The sequence below is a fragment of the Acipenser ruthenus genome, chromosome 4, assembly GCF_902713425.1.
Source record: "Acipenser ruthenus chromosome 4, fAciRut3.2 maternal haplotype, whole genome shotgun sequence".
Classification (NCBI taxonomy): Eukaryota; Metazoa; Chordata; class Actinopteri; order Acipenseriformes; family Acipenseridae; genus Acipenser; species Acipenser ruthenus.
The window spans coordinates 78824858-78836383 of NC_081192.1; the positions used below are offsets into that span (position 1 = coordinate 78824858).

An 11526-nucleotide genomic window follows, 5' to 3' on the forward strand; every position below is an offset into this window, starting at 1 on the left:
AGTTAAATTGCTCTGAATTAATTTGTACGAATAACTGTTGCACGTGCTTCTTCGAAAAAAAATAAAATAAAATAAAATAAATAAAAATATAAATGCCTTGTAGCCAAATATATCTAAGTCAGTCGTGTAGATATTTACGTTGAGCTCGAAGTAAACTTTGTTACCGGTAGTTTTGCTTTTCAGTAACCTTTGAGATTAATCGTCATTTTTATCAATATCCAATCAAAACAGATTACATATAAAATAGCAACTATAACAAGTGGAATATGAAATGCAAACAGTATTGTTTTTAAACAGATAAAAACTTAATTTAAGGTTATCTGAATAAACAAAATAAACGTAAAAATGTTTAGCAAATATTTGTAACTTACCTCTAGGCTAGTCCGGTAAATTTAGGGGTACGGTCAAAGTTGCCGTTATGCTACAGCAAAGGTCTTTTATTCTTGCGAGCAACAGTGATGTCTGTCAATCGTAATTCACATAATTTGTTAATATTTTTAGCAAGAGTTATTGGTTTACTGTTTATTTGAGAATAGCCACGTTCCTGGTTGCATCGTTCTCATTTTTAAACCCTACATGCACGTTAAATCAGGGTGATCGATGTGTAACTTTAATAACTTTGAATAAAGCCATTTAAAATTAAAACAAACCTTAAACCCAAAATGAAAGCCATGGAATTCTTGCGTGGTTGTGTAATCTAATAAAACGAAATGTTTAAAACCACATCAGAATACTCTTAACATAAGAATTTGATACTGGATAACAAACTAAAGTAATGTGTACATTTATATAAAACGAAAATATGCATAATAAAACCAAAGCCTCTCCAACACAGAAGCATACGACACTTCATTTTCCTTACTTGGCTTTCTTTTTTTTATTATTTTTATTAGCAATCGCTAATAGGACACCGCTATGTAGACACTGTACAAGATACCTCACGTATTCTACAGTGCACAAACTGTACATTATAGCTTTCAATAAATAAACCACAGTTGTAAATAAGAAACCAAGTTGGCATGCATGTATTAAAGAAATTACTAAAAAATACTGCTGTTTTGTTACAAAAAACCAAAATAAAACACACACCACATATGCAAGTACAACTTGCTTGAAGCAATCAAATAGCTTTGGCACCTTCAGCAAGAAATCACACACAATAGCATACATAAAAAGGTGGAAGGCAAAATGTGTGTGTGTATGTGTGTGTATTTTATTTTTATATAAATATAAATCACACACACACATTTTGGCACACTAATGGAAACACTTAAGACTATTCAAGCATTCTGAAAGAAATTATTTAAAAAAACCCAAAAAGGAAACTAAACATTCAAGGGCTCGTGTAGAAAGCATAGTAACCCATGGATTTTGAGTTCTCTTTGCCATATTCATCGGAACTAGTGTCCTCACATTTGATGGTAGGGGAGTTGTCAGTGCTTGAACAGCTAGGGGAGATGCGTCTCCTTTTACAGACAGTGGAGTAAACTCCAAAATCTGAAGAGTCCAAAGACTTAATGGAAGGAGAGGTGTCTATCCAGGAAGTGGCGTTGGTCTCTTCCCTGGGCTTGTCTTTGCTGGACAGGTGGTCTTCCGGAAAGCCAGAAGAGCTCGGTCTTGGGGACCAGGGCAGCCCAGTGGTAATTTTCCGCTGGTAAGTGCCTCTTGTGCCCCATCCTGCTGCCATTGAAGCAAAGGCAGAGTCTGGGTAATAGCCAAGGGAATGGGAACTCTGGAGGGGCAAGGATTTGATACTGTAGGGCAGCAGAGTGCTGGGGGAGTAGTCACTCTCGTAAGAGGGAAGATCCAGTTTATTTGAGCCAGTCTGTTGAACCGGAGTAACAAACCACCTCTGTGTTGAAGGGGTGCCAAGATCTTCTGTATGTGGGGACTGGATGCCATTTGTCTGGGGCACTGTTCGCTCACCATTGTAGAACCTGCTCGGTGGCAGGTTGTTCACCAGTTGGTCCTGGAAGAAAGGTTGGACTGCATAGCGAGCACCAGGTACAATCTGGTGGGATCGAGGGGAATCAGTTGGGGAGGGGGTAAGTCTGTCACTTTCTGGAGCAGTGTACATTCTACAATAAAAAGAAAGTTGTACCTATATTAACAACCCTACACACTTCATATACCAATGACAGTTGAAAAGATTTCAGGATAATTTGATGCAGCTAGAATCAAAAGCAGCACTGAAGCGTCATTCAAGGGTGGACAAAACAATTGGAACTACAATTGACTGAAATAAACAAGCTGTTGGTTTGATATATACATCATAGAAGAGAGAGTAAAATGATACTTACGAATCATAATTGTCCCTGAAACCTTTTGCAAAGGGGTTGTGATCAATTTTCAGCTGCGTGATCTACAAAGGGGGGGTGGGGGGGAATTAAAAAAAAAAAAGTGTCATTTGATTGGTCACTTAAGAATGGAAAATTGTGGTTCAGATTGTATACGACTTACATCTGTATTCTGGTAAGCAGTCACTGCTATGAATTGGTTTTCTGGAAAGGTAAACATCTGCGTCTTGGACTCGCTGCTCATATCTTCCACACCATCTTCAGTAACCTCAACAATATGAAGGCGTGGCTGATATTTGTGTAGAGACTGTAGGACTATCATCTATTAAAAAAAAATAATAATAATCCCTCACATTTGGAAGAGGAAATATAAAGTGTTACTCAAAACCAGACAAGTCAGTCAGTGTTTTTTTTTTTGTTGTTTTTCAATTTCCACAAATAGATAGCCTACACTCCAATAAAAAAAAAGTCAGATTTAATAATGAAATCTTATGAAGCAGTTTTAAAATAACGTTAGGTAATTTGCATTGCAATGTAAAAGTATACATACCAAAATGTTGTACAAGGTTAATTTAATTCTAAAACAGTGTAGAAATCCTTTTAAGCACAGAAATGGTCCCACATTAGTTAACACAATGGGGTCACAAACCAAAATGATGGGGCTTTTTTTTTTTTTTTGAATGGATATACTTTGAAACATTCCATACAAAGTTTAAGCCTTTCGCAATTGGGTTTACACAACGACCATGATTCCCTAGTATGTTCGTCATAGTGTTCCAGACACCAATCAACTACATTGACCTGGTTGGCAAGTAACTGTGTGTAAAAGTGCAAGGGGAGCTGTCCATGGTATTCACTGCTTACCTGGGTACTGTTGTTGGCGCCTTTGTTATTTGTTAGCTTCAGTTTACCAAACGAGATCTCCTGCCTCATCCAGTGTGCTCCAGTGTTGGGGGACTCGGGGTGCACGTACATTTTGTTACCTGGAAAATTCGCACGGCAGAGAAGAAAAACACCGATTAAAGAATATTGCACAGTCGCAGCTGATTGAATCTCTTAAATAATTCCAAATGTTACGCAGACACATACGTGGCTAGACAATACCTGTTCTACAGTATTTTATTGAACCTCTGTGCATGCCAACATAGAACTTTCCCATAAAGCAACCCAGTTATTGTACAACACAAAAACCTGAACGAGCACCCACACCGCACAATATCAGGTTGCACAACACCCGGTGTTGAACTGCGGTTATTCACTGCGAGCAAACTAGACATGAAAAAGTGCAAGACGGAAAGTCAAAACAAAGTTTAGTTTGCCAGAAATATATTCGATTCTAATGCACCTTAACATGATATCCAAGCATGACACACTATAAAACGGTGCACATCATATCTTAGTCTGGCACATGATAGATTGTCAATAGATTGTACTTGAAATAATTAGTTCCAGTGTGCGCGCGCGCCTCCAAATTGAAACTGCACACAGAGATACAGCAGTTTACACAATACCTTGCATATTGTTGTCAGCTTTCCCGCAGGTTACCCATTTCCCTCCTTGAAACCGCCAATGATTTGGATCAGCCAGGACAACTTCAACAAACACGTTGTAGTGAGCTGTGAGGTTCAGACCGGTCATGTTGAAACTTAAGAAAGGGAACATACGTCTAATAGAAGAAAAAAAAAGAACACATATACATTGAGCCAAGTGAAAAGGCATATTTATTCCTTGTTGTATTTACCATTACAATATCAACATGACCAGAGAGGTGGTTATTTATTTATTTATTTTTTTAATAAAAATGTTTATTTTTGCTTGTACATTTTACACAGCGTTGGATGCCCTTTGCAAAATAATGTCAGTGGTCTTTAATTTAAATCTACCCTACCCTCACCAAAGAAATAAAAAAAAAAAGTTGTATACAATTTAACCAAACCCGTGGCATGGCTCTTGTTGTCTAGAAAAAGGCATATCAAATGTTGCCGGAAAATACTAAGTTGCAGTATTTTCTGTTTAGGTGCCGCTCAAATGTTGCAAAAAAACAAACAAAAAAAAAAAAACAGTTTTTGTACCATATAGAACTTAACTATAAAAAGAAACCAGCTTCCTTCCCATAATTCAAGCGAGTTAACATGATAATCGCCTGTGAATATTAGCAGATTTTAGTTTTATTCTAAAAAGGACTTCCATAGGTGACATTTACTTAACAGTTCAGGTCAAAGAGTCAATCATCCAACGAATTATTGATCAATTAATGTTTGTCATGGCAGCAAAAAGTGTCTATCTGCTAATAACGTTAACAATGGGCAAGAGAAATAGTTTGGACAAGATCACACTGCCACAAAATGGATATCCAAATTCATCCTTTACATTTTACAGAAAAAAACCCACGAGTGTAACATTATAATAACCGTTTTAGAGGTTCTGCTGCTTAAGCAGCGTATTTCATAACGTAGAGATGTTAAATTACATATTTGTAAGATATAGTAATTGTTAATCAACACACACACAAAAAAAAAAAACTTACTGCCCAAGACAAATTTCTCTTGTTCATTTTTCAACGCGGTTCAAAAGAAATTGGTAATTGCTTTATTGATTTAATTTATTTCGTTTAACATCTGAATAGGGATGTTATTTAAAACACGGGATGTTGCATCCTGTGTTTTAAAAGAAAAAAAAAACCTTTAAGTGTTTTGTTGTGGTCTACCCTTTATTTTCGAGCACCTCGATTTAACAATATAAACCATATATTGGCTAACTGGCCGTTTAGGATACATTACGAGGGTTCTATTGAGTTAACTTTTTTTTAGTTCATGCCTATCGTAAATGGCCAGAGTTTGGTTAATTATACTATAGCCTATAAAATAGTAGATAGATTATGACAGTGACTTCTACTTGAAGGCTTAATTTAACCCACAAATGCCACGTTAAAAATAAATAAATTTACTTAACCAAGCTATAATGCGATTTCGGAAATGTGCTCGGTTTATGGGGAGCATATAATATTAGACAACTTGCAATTTATTATATTACAATATAACAATGACATGGTTCGTTTCTTACCTGCCCTGTTTGGTGATAATCATTTCGGTCTGATGCCGGTGAAACTTCAGCCACAGGGGCCGGTTACAGAGGTAGACTTGAGCCCGCAACCCGGTCTCTGTCCCAGGGATCGAAATGGAGCCCATAGCTGAGACTGATCCTGGGTATGATGGATATAGAGACCCCGTGCCTTGTGTAAATTGATACCCCGAACTAAACTGATTCCTCCCGGCACAGACAGAGGTAAACCCGGTCGGGGGCAGCATAGATCCATAGTGGAGAGAGGAGGGGTACCGGGTACCGTTAGGACCAGAGTATAATGCCCCGGGCTGTCCCGTGTAGGGAAAGAGGGAGCATGGATTACCAACGTCTGTGCTTTGCTGAGAGGTGGACGACAGGAAATATCTTTCTGAAATCAGTCCATCTAAATTGTAACGACCGCCGCTGGATAGGTCTTCCTCTCCCACTACGGGGGAACGTTTGCGCCCGTCTGGAGCTGCTTTGGTCCCAGAGAAAATTTCGCTGTCCCCGTCGCTCAGCATGCTGCCGCCGATCATAAACTTTTTTGACCCGTTCCCTTGGTCAGAGTCAGTCCTATCTACGTCCAGGAAATCTAGCTGCGTGGATCCCGGGCTATTATTGATCCTTTCAGACGGAGATCGATTATAAAAAGTCTTGGGTATACCGTGAGCTGTGCTGGGCAAGACCGACTCTCCCAACTGCATCCTTTGAAAATAAATAAGAAATCAGCACGGTAAAAAAATAAAGGGATCCAGTTTAAAATGCATATGTACAATACATACAGAAAACTGACTATCACAAATATATAGAAATGCTAATGACTTCTATGCTCGTCTCCCTACTGAATACACTACTTTAGTCCTATCGCCACACCTCCAGTTTTTCACAAATCAGTCTTACTATCTGCAGGTAATGAAACCGGTTCAGGCCACTTATATATTCGCCTTCTTGGCACTTCCATTTGCTGCAGGCTTTCAGGGGAGGAGCGTTTGGATACACATGGACTTGAGTCCTCAGCCTCCCCTGTCCTATTGGCCGACTCGTATGACATTAATTTCATTAGACATCTAGTAATTAACACAAGTCACCCGAGACCCTTTTAGAAGATCAGAGATACTCGGGGAAACGCGCGCATTATATTATTTACACAAATCGAATCTTCTTCAACTTTTAACACAGCCTTTAAAAAACAAACCTATACTTTAAAGTTTGTTTCGTGTGTGTTTGCGTCGTTCAATGTTTAAAGGCAAAATAACAGCATGTAGTCTCTGGTTTGCGGTTTTATGTATTTACACTGGATTTTTATTGTTGTGCCCTATTTCAATCTCTTCAGCCAACCCACAGCACATTAACAGCTATCCGATTCTCATTAACAGTCAGTTACAGAGTCTTTAGTGAAGACACGCGCTTTCCAACAGCCGAACTCTGCTGCGGATATTTGCGAGCCCTCTGGAACCGATGTAAGTTTATAAGATCGCAACAAAATATTTATTTATGTGCTTTTTTTTGGCCAAAATTATCTTAAAAAACAAAACAAAAAACCAGTTAATATTATATAGGCCTACATATTCCAATTCACATATCTCTCGTGTGTGTGTGTGTGTGTATATATATATATATATATATATATATATATATATATATATATATATATATATATATATATATATATATCCCTACTAAACATAGTATACGGCATAAGCAATACTAAAGTTAATGGATAGTTTACAAGTTAATTAACTAAAAATAAATCACCTGCTGAAAGGTTTATATTAATTAATAAATAGTGCTACTAATTATAATCTCTAAATCATAAGAAACCACACACACAAAACAATATAATCAAACAAATATAATAATAATAATAATAAAATATATACAATAATCAATATTTTATTAGGTTATTATTCAGATAGCCTAATATGTGTATGTAAATATGAAGAAAACAAAATCTCTTGCCATTAGGATTGGTTTACTGCATTTCTATAGATCTCCCCTTTGGTCAATAATTTCTTATTACATTTTTTGAAATTTTGTGTGAACTCTATGGAGAAGGTGCTCTGCCAAAAAAGCATTATAAAATCTACATTGATAGGTAACTTAAGCATTATAAAATCTACATTGATAGGAAACTTAACATGGTAAAGCAGACATTGATATATCTTCTTCGTCCATTCCAGTGAGTATGCTTGTTTAAACCCATTGAAAACGAATGATTCAAAAACCAAAGAAAACTGCAGAGATTTTTTTTGTTGTTGTTATTATTAACGCGAATTCTTTTCTTGTAAATCAGATGACTTGCTGTACTGATTTGTTTATAACAAATACACGGGCTGAGTAGGTTTTAAGATACAGGCGTGAAGACTTCACAGTGGAAATTTAGCGCCCGCGGGGTTTTCTTGTACCTCAGAAAAAGGTGTCACGAACGTACCTTTTCAAGTAAGTACTTCATCTTGAATTTACTGTGAACAGTATCTGCTTACTCTTATAAACACATGGCCTGTTTCACGAAAGGTGAGCGGCATAAGGGGGATACATATGAATTTCAACTTTAAACTGCGGAAGGAAATATTACTGCTTAATTAATTTAAAACAAGTTGCAAAAGAGCTTGCTGTAGGTACATAGTTTCAGTTTACAATAATTTGCAATAACCCAGGCTACAGTATAATGTACCATATTACAGTAAATAAAAACATGACATTTTGGTTTATATAAACCCATAAGTGTAATATGTAATTTTATTTATTTATGTTATTTATTTTGTCACTTCTTATCAAGTAGGCTTAACGTAACAATACATAGCATAAAATAATCCAAACACAAATTTATGACGTTCAGTAAATCGATTGCCGTTTGTGATTGTATTATAGATTAAGATTTATAGACACGTTAAACGAGAGGAAACAACAGAACGACCGGTGATCTCATAATCGCTCCATATATATATATATATATATATATATATATATATATATATATATATATATATATATATATATATATATATATATATATATAAAATGAGGAGGATGCAAATCCCAGTGGATCGCCCGTCTTCAAGCAGAAGGAAGCGGCCAATTATTTTTCTGTCTGAAGGAGCCGGTGATGAGGCTAGGAGTGACAGCTCGGCGAGGAGACACACCATCATTAAAACATCTAATACACACGCTGCCGCTGATATCACAAACAGAAGCAGCATAGGTACGATGCGGCCAAGAAGAATCAAATACTATGAAACAGGTTGACAATGTGTCGACTTCGCGGTCTTCATTTAAGAGAAAGTAACTATATAATATTAGTAATCTTACTTAATAATACAACAGTTATTGACCAACTTATCCAGTTGGTCTATGTATCGAATTAATATATATATATATATATATATATATATATATATATATATATATATATATATATATATATATATATATATATATATAATTTCATACATACACACATTTTAATAATAACACACAGGACTATACAAATGTATTACAAAATAATTGCTAATAAATTATTGCTGTACCCTTATTTAAGACAACCATGCAGAGCAGTCACTTTTATTGAAAAAGGATGCATATACTTACCAATACAGAAGCCTAAATTTAATACAAGTGATCCTTTATTATATTTAAACAATGCACAAATAATTCTGAAAAAAAAGTAAATGTATTAAATATTCTGGAGACATCTGATTAAAAAAAAAAAATTGCCAAAATAAAACGTGTACAAAAAGAGAGCCTTACCTTTCTATCCCCAGGCAATGTTTCTATTGAGCGCTTAGAGGGGCACTGTAGCCAAATATATAAACTAATTTGATGGCCACCTTAATCTGTTTTCCGGCTTATGTGAAACAATCACAAAGTTAAACACGCATAATCAAGGACCGTACCGCATCTGAAAGCTCAAGGGGGAGTTTGTTAGCAGCGCTCTCTGGTGTGTAGAAGACGTATTGCTCATGTTCTAAAAACTTAAAAGCAGAGATGACTGCAAATTCTGAGCATTCATTTATTTAACGAGAAAAGTCCAATTGAGATTACAATCTCTTTTTCAAGGGAGATCTGGTCAGCTGTACCGGCGCTAGGACAACATAAAGAAAACTTTTTGAAAATAAATACATCAGCAGCAAAATCTGAAACGGTCAAACCCCCGCCCTTTTTTTCAACAAAACGTATTCTAACGTTATTTTAAGATGACTGTGAACAAGACAAGTAATCAATCAAGTAATATCCAAAGATTTTAACGACCTACACACGGATATCAGGACTGCTCAGTCCCTGACCACCTTTCGGCGCTTCCTCAAGACACACCTGTTCAGAGGGCATCTGTAAACCTCACAACTCTCGACTAAATGGCACCCAACTGTATCAGTACTTGCATCATCTTGTACTTGCAATTAACTGCGCCACACTTTGCTTTATTCTACTGCTGCTCTCAATCATAATTATACTTGCTGCATCGTGCACTTGATTTTACTCTTTAAGGTAACCGTATTCATGGTTTTTGTAATTGCTCTTATGTGAAATTGTTCTCACCTATTTATTGTACTTACTACTTGCTCTTAATGGAATTTACCCATATAACCAAATACTTAAGTTTAACTGCTCTTAGTCGTAATCACTCTCAAACGTAATTATTTAATGTAATTTGTATTTTCTCACATTTGAACTTGCTCTTACTACAGATTTTATTGTATTCCATAACTGCTATTATCTGTAATGTTATACTTTGTAATTTGATACTTTAACAACTGTAAGTCACCCTGGCTAAGGGTGTCTGCTAAGAAATAAATAATTTAATAAACCAATTATGCAACCAGATTAACCAATTTGATAAATAACTCAATTTAGTTAATATTGAAACATGTTAATAGCTTCTAATTAGTCACAAAACGTATTAATCATAGACATCAATTGGATTTTTAAATTAATGTTATGAAGTATAAAAGTTAGAATGAAAATGTTTCTATAAAACAAACACATGTCCATCACAAATCTAGCCCACAGTACAAATGCATTCCTTACAACCCATAAGCAAAAACATCATTCTATGAACACACTTAACAAATGAATATCCTGTCAGACCAGGAAATGCAGATCACAGTATGGTGAGTGATGAAGCACCGATACGCATTTTAATAATAAACAAAAGGTTTGAACATAAAACAAAACACTGAACAAACAAAATGGCACGAGGGCCAAAACATACAAACAATACAGACACGGAACAAACAAGTATCATGCTGGTTTAAAACCAGCACGGGTAACAATTGTTTTCTATTTTTATTCTATTTATCTTACGACTCACGTTTCTTGTTCTCCCTCTGAACACACTAACCTCGAGTGAGTAATTCGTGCCTCTTTATATACAGCTGTGCCGGAACAATTGCTAATCATTCAATCTGGCCCCGGCACAGTCTGCACGGGAACTAATTGTGCGAAAAGCCTCTGGCACTGCTCCCACTCCAACGCCCACTGTCAAAAATATTTCACACTGTACATATAAGATATTATCCATAAACGATGCAGCTTTTGCGATGTTCCAGTAATATTGTGCAATCTATGAAATCGCCCGGTATAATTAAAGTTAACAAAATAATCAATAAAATCCAATATTACAGCAGTGAAAGTCATTGTGTGCTTGTATATGAACCATGTTAATTGCAAATTTCACAAAGCTTATACAATTAAAAAATCTTTAACCACATGGTATGTGCAAAAAGGTCAGTGTATGTTAGGATCCGAAGCCAAAATACGACTCCATCGCCTTGGGGTTAAATTACTTTTTTAGATAGCTGAAATCGTGTCTTGTTTGGCTTGAGGTTGTCTTGCAAATGATCCCATCAAGGTGCAGAAGATTCACTTTACCCAAAGTGAGATTGAATTATTCTCCAGGGAAATAAATATAATAAAAAAATAATTAAAAAAAAACGTTAAAAACCCAGTTATTGCTGTAATAACTCATTTGAAAACTTTTTTTTTTTCTTCCAAGTGTGAATGTGTCAATTATAGTTATCAAATGTATTTTTGACAGAAATTAATGTTTTAATAATCAGTTTTACTAAAAACATAACAGTACTCATTGGAATCGGATACCTGATATGTGTATCCGGTTCATCGGTACCAAAGCAGGAAACAGGTACCCAATTTCAGGAACTGGTTCGCA

At 35.8% G+C, this 11526-nt stretch overlaps 1 protein-coding gene across 5 annotated transcripts; it reads right to left on the bottom strand.

The window, feature by feature from the left end:
• Positions 1 to 1009: 1009 nt before the first annotated feature.
• LOC117400611 (eomesodermin-like) lies at positions 1010 to 10702 on the bottom strand. Of its 5 annotated transcripts, none has more exons than XM_059022893.1 (7): positions 10669 to 10702; positions 5361 to 6065; positions 3809 to 3963; positions 3162 to 3280; positions 2461 to 2619; positions 2301 to 2362; positions 1010 to 2078 (listed from the first exon to the last, which is right to left on the bottom strand). In XM_059022893.1, exons 2-7 carry the CDS (start codon positions 6062 to 6064, stop codon positions 1334 to 1336), a joined length of 1944 nt encoding a protein of 647 aa, XP_058878876.1. In that variant the 5' UTR covers position 6065; positions 10669 to 10702; the 3' UTR covers positions 1010 to 1333. The 5 variants fall into 5 exon arrangements, with proteins under 5 accessions (XP_058878876.1, XP_058878880.1, XP_058878879.1 ...); XM_059022897.1 differs by lacking the exon at positions 10669 to 10702 and adding an exon at positions 10426 to 10569; XM_059022896.1 differs by lacking the exon at positions 10669 to 10702 and adding an exon at positions 10421 to 10569.
• Between the last annotated feature and the right edge of the window lie 824 nt (positions 10703 to 11526).

Bases quoted from the DNA above. Each gene is read 5' to 3' on its own strand.
- LOC117400611 (XM_059022894.1), bottom strand. From the start codon at position 9,686: ATGCCCTCTGAACAGGTGTGTCTTGAGGAAGCGCCGAAAGGTGGTCAG. The intron at 3,281-3,808 runs GTATTGTGTAAA...CGAATTTTCCAG, and splicing joins AGCTGACAACAATATGCAAG to GTAACAAAATGTACGTGCAC. The intron at 2,079-2,300 runs GTAAGTATCATT...TTTTTATTGTAG, and splicing joins TTCAGGGACAATTATGATTC to AATGTACACTGCTCCAGAAA.